The sequence below is a fragment of the Stegostoma tigrinum genome, chromosome 23 (genome assembly GCF_030684315.1).
Source record: "Stegostoma tigrinum isolate sSteTig4 chromosome 23, sSteTig4.hap1, whole genome shotgun sequence".
Lineage (NCBI taxonomy): Eukaryota > Metazoa > Chordata > Chondrichthyes > Orectolobiformes > Stegostomatidae > Stegostoma > Stegostoma tigrinum.
Genome location: NC_081376.1, coordinates 1086828 through 1103285, shown reverse-complemented (window position 1 = coordinate 1103285; position 16458 = coordinate 1086828). Strand labels below are relative to the sequence as shown.

Here is a 16458-nt window from a genome sequence, read left to right as displayed (position 1 = left end):
TCTCTCTCAGCGCAGCGCGCCCTCGCTCTCTCTCTCTCTCGAGCGCGCGCGCCCTCGCTCTCTCTCTCTCTCGAGCGCGCGCGGCCCTCGCTCTCTCTCTCTCTCTCGAGCGCGCGCCGCCCTCGCTCTCTCTTCTCTCTCGAGCGCGCCGCGCCCTCGCTCTCTCTCTCTCGAGGCGCGCGCCCTCGCTCTCTCTCTCTCGAGCGCGCGCCGCCTCCTCGCTCTCTCTCTCTCTCTCGAGCGCGCGCCCTCGCTCTCTCTCTCTCTCTCGAGCGCGCGCCGCGCCCTCGCTCTCTCTCTCTCGAGCGCGCGCCCTCGCTCGCTCTCTCTCTCGAGCGCGGCGCGCCCTCGCTCTCTCTCTCGAGCGCAGCCGCGCGCCCTCGCTCTCTCTCTCGAGCGCGCCGCGCCCTCGCTCTCTCTCTCGAGCCGCGCGCGCCCCTCGCTCTCTCTCTCCTCTCTCGAGCGCGCGCGCCCTCGCTCTCTCTCTCTCGAGCGCAGCGCGCCCTCGCTCTCTCTCTCTCTCGAGCGCCGCGCGGCCCTCGCTCTCTCTCTCTCTCTCGAGCGCGCGCCCCTCGCTCTCTCTCTCTCTCTCGAGCCGCGCGCGCCCTCACCTCTCTCTCTCTCTCGAGCGCGCGCGCCCTCGCTCTCTCTCTCGAGCGCTGCGCAGCGCGCGCCCTCGCTCTCTCTCTCTCTCTCGATTGCGCGCGCGCCCTCCGCACTCTCTCTCTCTCTCTCTCGATTGCGCGTGCCCGCGCTCTCTCTCTCTCTCTCTCGATTGCGCGCGCAGCCCGCGCTCTCACTCTCTCTCTCTCTCGATTGCGCGCGCCCCTCGCTCTCTCTCTCTCTCGAGCGCGCGCTCCCTAGCTCTCTCTCTCTCGAACGCGCGCGCCCTCGCTCTCTCTCTCTCTCTCTCTCTCGAGCGCGCGCGCCCTCGCTCTCTCTCTCGAGCGCAGCGCGCGCCCTCGCTCTCTCTCTCGAGCGCGCGCCCTCGCTCTCTCTCTCTCTCTCTCGCTCTCTCTCCAGCGCGCGCGCCCTCGCTCTCTCTCCAGCGCGCGCGCGCCCCTCGCTCTCTCTCCAGCGCGCGCGCTGCCCTCGCTCTCTCTCCAGCGCGCGCGCCTCGCTCTCTCTCTCTCTCTCCAGCGCGCGCGCCCCTCGCTCTCTCTCTCTCTCCAGCGCGCCGCGCCCTCGCTCTCTCTCTCTCTCCAGCGCGCGCGCCCTCGCTCTCTCTCTCTCTCGAGCGCGCGCGCCCTCGCTCTCTCTCTCTCTCGAGCGCGCGCGCCCTCGCTCTCTCTCTCTCTCCAGCGCGCGCGCCCCTCGCTCTCTCTCTCTCTCGAGCGCGCGCCCCTCGCTCTCTCTCTCTCGAGCGCGCGCGCCCTCGCTCTCTCTCTCTCTCTCGAGCGCGCGCGCGCCCTCGCTCTCTCTCTCTCTCGCGCCCTCGCTCTCTCTCTCTCTCTCGAGCGCGCGCCGCCCTCGCTCTCTCTCTCTCGAGCGCGCGCGCCCTCGCTCTCTCTCTCGAGCGCGCGCCCTCGCTCTCTCTCTCGAGCGCGCGCCGCCCTCGCTCTCTCTTCTCTCGAGCGCGCGCGCGCCCTCGCTCTCTCTCTCTCTCTCGAGCGCGCGCCCTCCCTCTCTCTCTCGAGCGCTGCGCGCCCTCGCTCTCTCTCTCTCTCTCTCGAGCGCCCTCGCTCTCTCTCTCTCTCTCGAGCGCGCGCGCCCTCGCTCTCTCTCTCTCTCTCGAGCGCGCGCCCTCGCTCTCTCTCTCGAGCGCCGCGCGCCCCTCGCTCTCTCCTCTCTCTCGAGCGCGCGGCGCCCTCGCTCTCTCTCGAGCGCGCGCGCCCTCGCTCTCTCTCTCTCGAGCGCGCGCCCCTCGCTCTCTCTCTCGAGCGCTGCGCGGCCCTCGCTCTCTCTCTCGAGCGCGCGCGCCCTCGCTCTCTCTCTCGAGCGCGCGCGCCCTCGCTCTCTCTCTCGAGCGCGGCGCCCTCGCTCTCTCTCTCTCTCTCTCGAGCGCGCGCGCCTCGCTCTCTCTCTCGAGCGCGCGCAGCCCTCGCTCTCTCTCTCTCTCGAGCGCGCGCGCCCTCGCTCTCTCTCTCTCTCGAGCGCGCGCGCGCCCTCGCTCTCTCTCTCTCTCTCGAGCGCAGCGCCCTCGCTCTCTCTCTCTCTCTCGAGCGCGCGCGCCCCTCGCTCTCTCTCTCGAGCGCGCGCGCCCTCGCTCTCTCTCTCGAGCGCGCGCAGCGCGCCCTCGCTCTCTCTCTCTCTCTCGATTGCGCGCGCCCTCGCACTCTCTCTCTCTCTCTCTCGATTGCGCGTGCCCGCGCTCTCTCTCTCTCTCTCTCGATTGCGCGCGCCCGCGCTCTCTCTCTCTCTCTCTCTCGATTGCGCGCGCCCTCGCTCTCCTCTCTCTCCTCGAGCGCGCGCCCTCGCTCTCTCTCTCTCTCGAGCGCGCGCCCTCGCTCTCTCTCTCTCTCGAGCGCTGCGCGCCCTCGCTCTCTCTCTCTCTCGAGCGCGCGCGCCCTCGCTCTCTCTCTCTCTCTCGAGCGCGCGCGCCCCTCGCTCTCTCTCTATCTCTCGAGCGCGCGCGCCCTCGCTCTCTCTCTCGAGCGCGCGCGCCCTCGCTCTCTCTCTCGAGCGCGCGCGCGCCCTCGCTCTCTCTCTCTCTCTCGATTGCGCGCGCCCTCGCACTCTCTCTCTCTCTCTCTCGATTGCGCGTGCCCGCGCTCTCTCTCTCTCTCTCTCTCGATTGCGCGCGCCCGCGCTCTCTCTCTCTCTCTCTCTCGATTGCGCGCGCCCTCGCTCTCTCTCTCTCGAGCGCGCGCCCTCGCTCTCTCTCTCTCTCGAGCGCGCGCCCTCGGCTCTCTCTCTCTCTCGAGCGCGCGGCGCCCTCGCTCTCTCTCTCTCTCTCTCGAGCGCAGCGCTGCCCTCCGCTCTCTCTCTCTCTCTCTCGAGCGCGCGCGCCCTCGCTCTCTCTCTCTCTCTCGAGCGCGCGCCCTCGCTCTCTCTCTCTCGAGCGCGCGCGCCCTCGCTCTCTCTCTCTCTCGAGCGCGCGCGCCCTCGCTCTCTCTCTCGAGCGCGCGCGCCCTCGCTCTCTCTCTCGAGCGCGCGCCCTCGCTCTCTCTCTCGAGCGCGCGCGCCCTCGCTCTCTCTCTCGAGCGCGCGCGCCCTCGCTCTCTCTCTCTCTCTCGAGCGCGCGCCCTCCTCTCTCTCTCGAGCGCGAGCGCGCCCTCGCTCTCTCTCGAGCGCGCGCGCCCCTCGCTCCTCTCTCTCTCGAGCGCGCGCGCCCTCGCTCTCTCTCTCTCTCTCTCTCGAGCGCCCTCGCTCTCTCTCTCTCTCTCTCTCGAGCGCGCGCGCCCTCGCTCTCTCTCTCTCTCTCGAGCGCGCGCGCCCTCGCCTCTCTCTCTCGAGCGCGCGCGCCCTCGCTCTCTCTCTCTCGAGCGCGCGCCCCTCGCTCTCTCTCTCGAGCGCGCGCCCTCGCTCTCTCTCTCGAGCGCGCGCCCTCGCTCTCTCTCTCCAGCGCGCGCGCCCTCGCTCTCTCTCTCTCTCCCAGCGCGCGCGCCCTCGCTCTCTCTCTCTCTCCAGCGCGCGCGCCCTCGCTCTCTCTCTCTCTCCAGCGCGCGCGCCCATCCTCGCTCTCTCTCTCTCTCCAGCGCGCGCGCCCTCGCTCTCTCTCTCTCTCCAGCGCGCGCGCTCCCCTCAGCTCTCTCTCTCTCTCCAGCGCGCGCGCCCTCGCTCTCTCTCTCTCTCCAGCGCGCGCGCCCTCGCTCTCTCTCTCTCTCCAGCGCGCGCGCCGTCGCTCTTCTCTCTCTCCAGCGCGCGCGCCTCGCTCTCTCTCTCTCTCCAGCGCGCGCGCCGTCGCTCTCTCTCTCTCTCCAGCGCGCGCGCCCTCGCTCTCTCTCTCTCTCGAGCGCGCGCCCTCGCTCTCTCTCTCTCGAGCGCGCGCGCCCTCGCTCTCTCTCTCTCTCTCGAGCGCGCGCGCCCTCGCTCTCTCTCTCTCGAGCGCGCGCGCCCTGGCTCCTCTCTCGAGCGCGCGCCCTCGCTCTCTCTCTCGAGCGCGCGCGCCCTCGCTCTCTCTCGAGCGCGCGCGCCCTCGCTCTCTCTCTCTCTCTCGAGCGCCTGGCGCCCTCCCTCTCTCTCTCGAGCGCGCGCGCCCTCGCTCTCTCTCTCTCGAGCGCCCTCGCTCTCTCTCTCTCTCTCTCTCGAGCGCAGCGCGCCCTCGCTCTCTCTCTCTCTCTCGAGCGCGCGCCCTCGCTCTCTCTCTCGAGCGCGCGCGCCCTCGCTCTCTCTCGAGCGCGCGCGTCCTCGCTCTCTCTCTCTCTCGAGCGGCGCGCCCTCGCTCTCTCTCTCGAGCGCGCGCCCTCGCTCTCTCTCTCTCGAGCGCGGCGCGCGCCCTCGCTCTCTCTCTCGAGCGCGCGCGCGCCCTCGCTCTCTCTCTCGAGCGCGCGCGCCCTCGCTCTCTCTCTCGAGCGCGCGCGCGCCCTCGCTCTCTCTCTCGAGCGCGCGCGCCCTCGCTCTCTCTCTCGAGCGCGCGCGCCCTCGCTCTCTCTCTCGAGCGCCTGCGCGCCCTCGCTCTCTCTCTCGAGCGCGCAGCGCCCTCGCTCTCTCTCTCGAGCGCCGCGGCGCCCTCGCTCTCTCTCTCGAGCGCGCGCGCGCCCTCGCTCTCTCTCTCGAGCGCGCGCGCCCTCGCTCTCTCTCTCTCTCTCGAGCGCGCGCGCCCTCGCTCTCTCTCTCTCGAGCGCGCGCGCCCTCGCTCTCTCTCTCTCTCGAGCGCGCGCGCCCTCGCTCTCTCTCTCTCTCTCTCGAGCGCGCGCCCTCGCTCTCTCTCTCTCTCTCGAGCGCGCGCGCGCCCCTCGCTCTCTCTCTCGAGCGCGGCGCGCCCTCGCTCTCTCTCTCGAGCGCGCGCGCGCCCTCGCTCTCTCTCTCTCTCCTCGATTGCGCGCGCCCTCGCACTCTCTCTCTCTCTCTCTCGATTGCGCGCTGCCCCGCGCTCTCTCTCTCTCTCTCTCTCTCGATTGCGCGCGCCCGCGCTCTCTCTCTCTCTCGATTGCGCGCGCCCTCGCTCTCTCTCTCTCTCGAGCGCGCGCCCTCGCTCTCTCTCTCTCTCGAGCGCGCGCGCCCTCGCTCTCCTCTCTCTCTCGAGCGCGCGCGCCCTCGCTCTCTCTCTCTCTCGAGCGCGCGCGCCCTCGCTCTCTCTCTCTCTCGAGCGCGCGCGCCGCCCTCGCTCTCTCTCTCTCTCTCGAGCGCTGCGCGCCCTCTGCTCTCTCTCTCTCTCTCGAGCGCGCGCGGCCCCTCGCTCTCTCTCTCTCTCGAGCGCGCGCGCCCCTCGCTCTCTCTCTCTCGAGCGCGCGCCGCCATCGCTCTCTCTCTCTCTCTCGAGCGCCCTCGCTCTCTCTCTCTCTCGAGCGCGCGCGCCCTCGCTCTCTCTCTCTCTCGAGCGCGCGCGCCCTCGCTCTCTCTCTCGAGCGCGCGCACCCTCGCTCTCTCTCTCGAGCGCGCGCCCTCGCTCTCTCTCTCGAGCGCGCGCGCCCTCGCTCTCTCTCGAGCGCGCGCGTCCTCGCTCTCTCTCTCTCGAGCGCGCGCGAGCCCCTCGCTCTCTCTCTCTCTCTCTCGAGCGCGCGCCCTCCCTCTCTCTCTCGAGCGCGCGCGCCCTCGCTCTCTCTCGAGCGCGCGCCAGCCCTCGCTCTCTCTCTCGAGCGCGCGCCACCCTCGCTCCTCTCTCGAGCGCGCGCCCTCGCTCTCTCTCTCTCGAGCGCGCGCGCGCCCTCGCTCTCTCTCGAGCGCGCGCGCTCCTCGCTCTCTCTCTCTCTCGAGCGCGCGCGCCCTCGCTCTCTCTCTCTCTCTCTCGAGCGCGGCGCCCTCCCTCTCTCTCTCGAGCGCGCGCGCCCTCGCTCTCTCTCGAGCGCGCGCGTCCTCGCTCTCTCTCTCTCGAGCGCGCGCGCCCTCGCTCTCTCTCTCTCTCTCTCGAGCGCCCTCGCTCTCTCTCTCTCTCTCTCTCTCTCGAGCGCCGCGCGCCCTCGCTCTCTCTCTCTCTCTCGAGCGCGCGCCCTCGCTCTCTCTCTCGAGCGCGCGCTGCCCTCGCTCTCTCTCGAGCGCGCGTCCTCGCTCTCTCCTCCGAGCGCGCGCGTCCTCGCCTCTCTCTCTCTCTCTCGAGCGCGCGCCCTCGCTCTCTCTCTCGAGCGCGCGCGCCCTCGCTCTCTCTCTCGAGCGCTGCGCAGCCCTCGCTCTCTCTCTCGAGCGCGCGCGCCCTCGCTCTCTCTCTCGAGCGCGCGCGCCCCCGCTCTCTCTCTCGAGCGCGCGCGCCCTCGCTCTCTCTCTCGAGCGCGCGCAGCCTCGCTCTCTCTCTCTCTCTCGAGCGCCGCGCGCCCTCGCTCTCTCTCTCTCTCTCGAGCGCGCGCGCCCTCGCTCTCTCTCTCTCGAGCGCGCGCGCCCTCGCTCTCTCTCTCTCTCTCGAGCGCGCGCGCCCTCGCTCTCTCTCTCTCTCTCGAGCGCGCGCCCCTCGCTCTCTCTCTCTCTCTCGAGCGCGCGCGCGCCCTCGCATCTCTCTCTCTCTCTCGATTGCGCGCGCCCTCGCACTCTCTCTCTCTCTCTCGATTGCGCGCGCCCCGCGCTCTCTCTCTCTCTCTCTCGATTGCGCGCGCGCCCGCGCTCTCTCTCTCTCTCTCTCTCGATTGCGCGCGCCCTCGCTCTCTCTCTCTCGAGCGCGCGCCCTCGCTCTCTCTCTCTCTCTCTCGAGAGCGCGCCCTCGCTCTCTCTCTCTCTCGAGCGCGCGCGCGCCCTCGCTCTCTCTCTCTCTCTCTCGAGCGCGCGCAGCCCTCGCTCTCTCTCTCTCTCGAGCGCGCGCGCCCTCGCTCTCTCTCTCTCTCTCTCGAGCGCGCGCGCCCTCGCTCTCTCTCTCTCTCGACGCGCGCGCGCCCTCGCTCTCTCTCTCTCGAGCGCGCGCGCCCTCGCTCTCTCTCTCTCTGAGCCGCGCGCGCCCTCGCTCTCTCTCTCTCTCGAACGCGCGCGCCCTCGCTCTCTCTCTCGAGCGCGCGCGCGCCCTCGCTCTCTCTCTCTCTCTCTCGAGCGCGCGCGCCCTCGCTCTCTCTCTCTCTCTCTCGAGCGCGCGCGCCCTCGCTCTCTCTCTCTCTCGAGCGCGCGCGGCCTCGCTCTCTCTCTCTCTCGACGCGCGCGCCCTCGCTCTCTCTCTCTCTCTCGAGCGCGCGCAGCCCTCGCTCTCTCTCTCTCTCGAGCGCGCGCGCCCTCGCTCTCTCTCTCTCTCGCGAGCGCGCGCGCCCTCGCTCTCTCTCTCTCTCTCGAGCGCGCGCGCCCCTCGCTCTCTCTCTCTCTCTCGAGCGCGCGCGCGCCCTCGCTCTCTCTCTCTCTCTCGAGCGCGCGCGCCCTCGCTCTCTCTATCTCTCTCGAGCGCGCGCGCCCTCGCTCTCTCTCTCTCTCTCTCGAGCGCGCGCGCCCTCGCTCTCTCTCTCTCTCTCGAGCGCGCCCTCGCTCTCTCTCTCTCTCTCGAGCGGCGCGCGCCTCGCTCTCTCTCTCTCTCTCTCGAGCGCGCGCGCCCTCGCTCTCTCTCTCTCTGAGGCGCGCGCCCTCGCTCTCTCTCTCTCTCGAGCGGCGCGCCCTCGCTCTCTCTCTCTCTCTCGAGCGCGCGCGCCCTCGCTCTCTCTCTCTCTCTCGAGCGCGCGCGCCCCTCGCTCTCTCTCTCGCTCTCGTAGCGCGCGCGCTCTCGCTCTCTCTCGAGCGCGCGCGCCCTCGCTCTCGCTCTCTCTCTCGAGCGCGCGCGCCCTCGCTCTCTCGCTCTCTCTCTCGAGCGCCGCGCGCCCTCGCTCTCTCGCTCTCTCTCTCGAGCGCCGCGCGCGCCCTCGCTCTCTCGCTCTCTCTCTCGAGCGCGCGCGCCCTCGCTCTCTCTCTCTCTCTCGAGCGCGCGCGCCCTCGCTCTCTCTCTCTCTCTCGAGCGCGCGCGCCCTCGCTCTCTCGCTCTCTCTCGAGCGCGCGCGCGCCCTCGCTCTCTCGCTCTCTCTCTCGAGCGCGCGCGCGCCCTCGCTCTCTCGCTCTCTCTCTCGAGCGCGCGCGCCTCGCTCTCTCTCTCTCTCTCGAGCGCGCGCGCCCTCGCTCTCTCTCTCTCTCGAGTTGCGCGCGCCCTCCTCTCTCTCTCTCTCTCTCTCTCGAGTGCGCGCGCGCCCTCGCTCTCTCTCTCTCTCTCTCTCTCTCTCGATTGCGAGCGCGCCCGCGCTCTCTCTCTCTCTCTCTCTCGATTGCGCGCGCGCCCTCGCTCTCTCTCTCTCTCGAGCGCGCGCCCTCGCTCGTCTCTCTCTCTCTCTCGAGAGGCGCGCCCTCGCTCTCTCTCTCTCTCTCGAGCGCGCGCGCCTCGCTCTCTCCGAGCGCGCCTCGCTCCTCATCGAGCGCGCGCGCCCTCGCTCTCTCTCGTCGAGCGCGCGCGCCCTCGCTCTCTCTCTCGAGCGGCGCGCAGCCTCGCTCTCTCTCTCTCTCTCGAGCCGCGCGCGCCCTCGCTCTCTCTCTCTCTCGAGTGCGCGCGCGCCCTCAGCTCTCTCTCTCTCTCGAGCGCGCCTCGGCCCTCGCTCTCTCTCTCTCTCTCGAGCGCTGCGCGCCCTCGCTCTCTCTCTCTCTCTCGAGCGCGCAGCGCCCTCGCTCTCTCTCTCTCTCTCGAGGCGCGCGCGCCCTCGCTCTCTCTCTCTCTCTCTCGATGCGCGCGCCCTCGCACTCTCTCTCTCTCTCTCTCTCGATTGCGCGCGCCCGCGCTCTCTCTCTCTCTCTCTCTCGATTGCGCGCCGGCCCTGCGCTCTCTCTCTCTCTCTCTCTCGATTGCGCGCGCCCTCGCTCTCTCTCTCTCGAGCGCGCGCCCTCGCTCTCTCTCTCTCTCTCTCGAGAGCGCGCCCTCGCTCTCTCTCTCTCTCGAGCGCGCGCGCGCCCTCGCTCTCTCTCTCTCTCGAGCGCGCGCGCCCTCGCCTCTCTCTCTCTCTCGAGCGCGCGCGCCCTCGCTCTCTCTCTCTCTCTCTCGAGCGCGCGCGCCCTCGCTCTCTCTCTCTCTCGAGCGCGCGCAGCGCCCTCGCTCTCTCTCTCTCTCGAGCGCGCGCGCCCTCGCTCTCTCTCTCGAGCGCGCGCGCCCTCGCTCTCTCTCTCTCTCTCGAACGCGCGCGCCCGCTCTCTCTCGAGCGCCGCGCGCCTCGCTCTCTCTCTCTCTCTCTCGAGCGCGCGCCCTCGCTCTCTCTCTCTCTCTCGAGCGCGCGCCCTCGCTCTCTCTCTCTCTCGAGCGCGCGCCCTCGCTCTCTCTCTCTCTCGAGCGCGCGCCCCCTCGGCTCTCTCTCTCTCTCGAGCGCGCCGCCCTCGCTCTCTCTCTCTCTCGAGCGCGCGCGCACTCGCTCTCTCTCTCTCTCGAGCGCCGCGCGCCCTCGCTCTCTCTCTCTCTCTCGAGCGCGCGCGCCCTCGCTCTCTCTCTCTCTCTCGAGCGCGCGCGCCCTCGCTCTCTCTATCTCTCTCGAGCGCGCGCGCCCTCGCTCTCTCTATCTCTCTCGAGCGCGCGCTGGCCCTCAGCTCTCTCTCTCTCTCTCGAGCGCGCGCGCCCTCGCTCTCTCTCTCTCTCTCGAGCGCGCCCTCGCTCTCTCTCTCTCTCTCGAGCGCGCGCGCCCTCGCTCTCTCTCTCTCTCTCTCGAGCGCGCGCGCCCATCGCTCTCTCTCTCTCTGAGCGCGCGCGCCCCTCGCTCTCTCTCTCTCTCGAGCGCGCGCGCCCTCGCTCTCTCTCTCTCTCTCGAGCGCGCGCGCCCCTCGCTCTCTCTCTCTCTCTCGAGCGCGCAGCGCGCCTCGTCTCTCTCTCTCGCTCTCGAGCGCGCGCTCTCCTCGCTCTCTCTCGAGCGCGCGCGCGCCCTCGCTCTCTCGCTCTCTCTCGAGCGCAGCGCCGCGCCCTCGCTCTCTCGCTCTCTCTCGAGCCGCGCGCGCGCGCCCTCGCTCTCTCGCTCTCTCTCTCGAGCGCGGCGCGCGCCCTCGCTCTCTCGCTCTCTCTCTCGAGCGCGCGCGCCCTCGCTCTCTCTCTCTCTCTCGAGCGCGCGCGCCCTCGCTCTCTCTCTCTCTCTCGAGCGCGCGCGCCCTCGCTCTCTCGCTCTCTCTCGAGCGCGCGCGCGCCCTCGCTCTCTCGCTCTCTCTCTCGAGCGCGCGCGCGCCCTCGCTCTCTCGCTCTCTCTCTCGAGCGCGCGCGCCCTCGCTCTCTCTCTCTCTCTCGAGCGCGCGCGCCCTCGCTCTCTCTCTCTCTCTCGAGTGCGCGCGCCCTCGCTCTCTCTCTCTCTCTCTCTCTCGAGTGCGCGCGCCCTCGCTCTCTCTCTCTCTCTCTCTCTCTCTCGAGTGCGCGCGCCCTCGCTCTCTCTCTCTCTCTCTCTCGAGTGCGCGCGCCCTCGCTCTCTCTCTCTCTCTCTCTGTCTCGAGTGCGCGCGCCCTCGCTCTCTCTCTCTCGAGTGCGCGCGCCCTCTCTCTCTCTCTCTCTCGAGTGCGCGCGCCCTCGCTCTCTCTCTCTCTCTCGAGTGCGCGCGCCCTCGCTCTCTCTCTCTCTCTAGTGCGCGCGCCCTCGCTCTCTCTCTCTCTCGAGTGCGCGCGCCCTCGCTCTCTCTCTCTCTCGAGTGCGCGCGCCCTCGCTCTCTCTCTCTCTCGAGTGCGCGCGCCCTCGCTCTCTCTCTCTCTCGAGTGCGCGCGCCCTCGCTCTCTCTCTCGAGTGCGCGCGCCCTCGCTCTCTCTCTCTCTCGAGTGCGCGCGCCCTCGCTCTCTCTCTCTCTCTCTCTCTCTCGAGTGCGCGCGCCCTCGCTCTCTCTCTCTCTCTCGAGTGCGCGCGCCCTCGCTCTCTCTCTCTCTCTCGAGTGCGCGCGCCCTCGCTCTCTCTCTCTTGAGTGCGCGCGCCCTCGCTCTCTGTCTCTCTCTCGAGTTCGCGCGCCCTCGCTCTCTCTCTCTCTCTCGAGTGCGCGCGCCCTCGCGCTCTCTCTCTCTCTCTCGAGTGCGCGCGCCCTCGCTCTCTCTCTCGAACGCGCGCCCTCGCTCTCTCTCTCTCGAGCACACGCGCGCCCCTCGCTCTCTCTCTCACACAAGCGCACACGCTCTCTCTCTCTCACACAAGCGCACATGCTCTCTCTCTCAGACAAGCGCACCCGCTCTCTCTCTCACACAAGCGCACACGCTCTCTCTCTCACACAAGCGCACACGCTCTCTCTCTCACACAAGCGCACACGCTCTCTCTCTCTCACACAAGCGCACACGCTCTCTCTCTCTCACACATGCGCACACGTTCTCTCTCTCTCACACAAGCGCACACGTTCTCTCTCTCACACAAAGCGCACACGCTCTCACTCACACAAGCGCACACGCTCTCGCTCTCTCTCACACAAGCGCACATGCTCTCGCTCTCACTCACACAAGCGCATATGCTCTTGCTCTCACTCACACAAGCGCACACGCTCTCGCTCTCTCTCACACAAGCCCACACGCTCTCGCTCTCACTCACACAAGTGCACATGCTCTCTCTCTCACACACAAGCGCACACTCTCTCTCTCACACAAGCGCGCACACACACACACTCTCTCACACAAGCACGCACACACACACACTCACTCTCTCACACAAGCGCGTACACACACACTCTCTCACACAAGCACGCACACACACTCTCTCACACAAGCACGCACACACACTCTCACACACACACACTCTCACTCACACACACACACTCACACACAAGTGCGCACACACTCTCTCTCACACAAGCGCGCACACTCTCACACACACAAGCGCGCACACACCCTCTCACACACACAAGCGCGCACACACTCTCTCTCACACAAGCGCGCACACTCTCTCTCACACACACAAGCGCGCACACACTCTCTCACACACACAAGCGCGCACACACTCACTCTCTCACACAAGTGCACACACTCTCTCTCTCTCACACACAAGCGCGCACACACTCACTCTCTCACACAAGTGCACACACTCTCTCTCTCTCACACACACAAGTGCACACTCTCTCTCTCTCACACAAGCGCACACACTCTCTCTCTCTCACACAAGCGTACACTCTCTCTCACACAAGCGCACACACACTCTCTCTCTTACAGAAGCGCTCACACACACAAGCGCACTCTCTCTCACACAAGCGCACGTACTCTCTCTTTCTCTCTCTCTCACACACACACAAATGCACAAATATGGACACCATTGACAGGTGACTAAGTTGGGAAGGAAATGTTATAGCAACACGCCAGATGTCATTTCTCTGTGATTTGATATTTCTTTATTTTAGTTTCATTTGAAACATTATGATTTGAACTAGCTATATGCACAAAATCATTCAGAAATGAATGACTGAATGGAACTGAAAATATAAGAGCATTCCAAATATATCACATGTACATTGTAATGAGACGTGACTTCAGTTAATATAGAAATAACCTGACAGCAAGAGAAAAGCAAAAGAGAAACGGTCGAATGGCAGTGGGTCAATTAGTTGTGTTTAAATTGTCACGTTAAAAAGTAATCGGAGGCAATTTTAGTGGAGGGAAGTAAGAAACTTAAAAACATATAGGACTCAACCCTATCTTCAATCTACCAATCTCAGTGAAAACATTTCCAACATCCACGGGTAGGTACTGGCTCCGAAAAGGGCACGTAAGCCTATAGTGGGCTGGCACATATGGAGTGGAGCAGGAGCAAGACATAGGATGGACATGGTTTACAACACCCAGAATATATCCTGCTTGTCAAAATAAACTCTTCTGATGAAGTCACAAGACTCAAAACATTAACACTACTTTCTTCCCACAGATGCTGCCAGATCTGTCAGGGCGTGTGGAATATACTGCTAGCAGTGGTCGTGGAGTCAGATACTTTAGAGACTTTTAAGCAACTCTTGGATAGACACCTGGAGGATAGTAAAATGCGGAGTATGCAAGGTAGATTGATCTTAATAGGATAATAGGTTGGCACAACATCTTGTGCCAAAGGGCCTGTATTGTGCTATAGTGTTCTATTTTCTACATTTATGATCTGCTGAGTTTCTCCAGTAATTCCTGTTCTTGTTTTAAAACAAATGGTTACATGGATTTAGGACCTGCTCCAAGACAATAGAAACTCATGTGCTGGAAGTCCATTCGAAAGCAGAGCACGAGTATGGTGAGCTAGGCACGAGGCAGTCACTTCAGAGTGCTGGTGCTGCCCAGGCACAGAACCTGGGGGAATGAACAACATTTGCACTCTCCTCTGCTGGGTCCTCATCATGAAGAAGCATTTGTAAAAATAAACTTAAAAAGAGAGAAACAAAGTAGAGAATTTAAGGAGGTATAGCCAATGTTGGAGGTCCTGGCAGTTGATAGTTAAGTCATAGCTGATCTGAATTGGCAACATTGGTATAAGGATATCTCAAAGCGTTGCATGCTTACAGGAAGTAACAGACATAAGGAGGTATAGGTTTATGTTGGAATTTGAAACTAAGAATGAGAACTTTAGGAAGAATGATGTTGTCTAGCTGAAAGCCAATGCTGGTCAGTGATCACAGAGGTGATTGTGAACAGGACACAGCGCAAGTTAGGTTATAGAAAGCAGAGTTTTGGATGAGATCAAGGCTACATTGCTCTGAACAAATTATCCTGTGTAAAATGAATAGGCATGGCATTTCAAGATACCCGAAGAAAATAACAAAACCAGAAAATGCTGGAAATACATAGTGGGTGCAACAGCATATGAAAAAAGTGGGAGGAAGATTTAATTTTAACATGCACACCCTTTGCCAAATAGAAGTACATACTAGGTGTTGAACTCTTTCATCTTTGTTAGACATAGATATACTGGTCTATGTCCAGAATTTTCACTTTCAACTTGAATTTAATTTCAACTCTAATCGAGCAGTTATACTTGAATACCACAAACAATATTTTTTACGTCAAACAAAAACTTGAAAATAAACTATCTTCTAATTACTAACCTCTAACTGAATAAAATAGTTTTCTGATGCAGCAAATAGTCCAGTCAGCTTCATAATGAAGGAGAGGATGTTAGGGTGAATATCCTTCTGTTTGGATACATTTACAATTATGTTTGTCAGACACGGGATTCTCTGTAGAATATGGAGTTCTGTTTCTGAAGGGAACACAGAAAAGTAAAAGTGAATAAAGTTTTACACAAATTTACTATTCAATTTTAACACTGTAGTTTATAATGTTCCTTTATTTAACATAGGTGTCAGTATTTTCTCCTTCACCTGATGGTATTGTCTTCCTGCAAAGGTCAAGGACAATGATTGCTCACTGGTACAGTGTGAGGTCATATTCACTGTGTCAGCATACTGTTTAATCAGTGGGATAGCTTAGCCAAGATCAATTCTGTATCCAGTCAAATATCCAAAATTGAGCTTTTTAACAGGAATCATTGGTTAACAATCAGTAGTCAGAACTCTACCCAGTCTTCTTCCCTCTGAGGCCAGTTTTAGCGCTATTCTCATTGTGGACTTCTGATTAATCACAGACTGAGGATCACACTCAAGGCATAGTCTTATGTTTTGGTTTCTGTACCTTAAATGAGTTAGAACAATAGTGCAATTTGGAGGTGACAAATGTAATTACATCAACAATATTATAACGCATTAAATTCCCTGGATAACAAAAACTAGGGCAACCAGGCAAATGGATAGGAATGCCAGATGAAACTGAGTAATGCAGACCACATGAACAGAAATCCAAATTTGATGGTTAAAAGAAAGCAGCCAATGTTCAATCCAGACACATAGACATGTTATTTAGACATGAATGGGTCAACCAACTTTTCTGAAAAATAATCTATTTCACCTTAACTTACCATGTCAACCTAGGCACAATTTCTTCAAAATTTGAAGGCTTATTTGAAAATTTCATGGGACGGTTGATGTGGGAGATAAAAAACCTCATTGGTGGCAAAGTATTTTTGCAACAGAATTGATATAATAGCTTTAATATCACAAACTGTAACAAAGGCCAGTACTAGATTACATTAATGTGTAGAAAAAAAATAAATTATACAAATAAAACTCATTTCATACTTGATACTGGTTGTATTAATCATGACTTCAAATTAAGTGAGTATCCAGTTACCATTTTCTGTTGTTCCTCGGAAGCAATCAAGCAGCTTCTCCAAACAGGTATCATCAACAACCGTTTGCCCGGCATCTCCTAAAACTGAGAAAACACGGGGCAACAACTCCACACACTCACTTTCCATTTTCCAATTATATGATAAATTCTCTGATGGGAGGGAAAAAAAACAAAATACAAATCTTCATGCTCTTGTATATTATGCAAAATACCTTCTGAAGAACATTGCCAAAAGTTTTAAATTTGCTACAATTGGCAAGTAGTTCCTCACTATCTTAACACTACCAAAAGATACTTATATTCTCCAAGATGCTCCCATACAAAGCAATTCAACAAATACAACTTGATATTTCATCCCATCTTCAGAAGTATGACTTATCAACATTTTTTAAAGTAATTATGATTAATTGTTCATGTGTATTGTGCTGAATATCAAAATAATGGTTTTTTGGAACAGATGTGTTTAAGTCTGGTTTCTCCTTTTCGTTATAACAACTTGCATTCATTCATAAAATATTATGAATAAAAGTAATGCACACACTGAAAATCTGAAATGAAAACAAAAACAGCTTGAAATACTCAACTGTGTGGCACTGGAGAGTGAAACGGAATTAATATTTCACGTCAACGACTCAGTTCTGAATAATCATAGATCGGAAACACTGTCAACTCCACTTCATTTGCTAAAAAAGCGGCCAGCCTTGCTGAATAATTCCAGCTTTTTCTGTTTTTAGTAGTTTATATTTATACCTTGATAGGAAAGAATATATCAGAAGCAAACATATCTAGTGAACTCTGCTAAAATTTGAAAATGATCAACATTAATACTCTTAGCTTCAGAGTTACTTCTGCTTAGTAAGGGCAGATGTTGGATACACAGGAAAGGTTGTAGACTCTAGAGTTCTTTATTAAGACAGACTTAGGAAAAACAAAGACAATAAATCAGCAAAAAGGGCGATGGAGAGGTCAGTTCTCGATGAGGCAAAGCCAGGGAATTACATTTCAGAAGGGGTGTAGGTAAGACAGGAATACAAGTTGTCAATATTTTAGAGTAGGAACAATGTGTCTTGTGATAGGCCAGATGTAGCCCGAGGATCACCTTAACACTAAATTTAGCCCAGGCGCATGGACAAAATAAGGTAACTGTAACACTACTGTGGTTTGAGAATATCTTTGTTCCAAGCGTACAATTGTTACATTTTGTTGCAGAAGAACTTCGGTAAGTCAGATTCTAATAGATATGCATTTTTTATTTTAAGACCATACGACATGAGTGGAAGTATTTTGTAAAATACCAAACACGAACTGAAAATACTCATTACAAATGATACTTTCAATCTGATCCTATTACTTTGATTGCTGACGTCT

The 16458-nt window shown here is 60.7% G+C and overlaps 1 protein-coding gene across 3 annotated transcripts in view; it reads right to left on the bottom strand.

Annotated features, from left to right (window-relative positions):
- Positions 1-16458, bottom strand: part of brat1 (BRCA1-associated ATM activator 1) — a 104636-nt gene that overhangs the window by 87421 nt on the left and 757 nt on the right. For 2 of the 3 annotated variants that reach the window (XM_059653883.1, XM_059653884.1), the window contains exons 2-3: positions 15091-15840; positions 13950-14104 (exon numbers count right to left, since the gene is read on the bottom strand). In XM_059653883.1, the coding sequence (XP_059509866.1) occupies positions 13950-14104; positions 15091-15217 (282 nt within the window). In that variant the 5' untranslated portion in view covers positions 15218-15840. The remainder of the gene's footprint in view (positions 1-13949; positions 14105-15090; positions 15841-16458) is intronic. The other variant, XM_059653882.1, reaches the window with a different exon arrangement.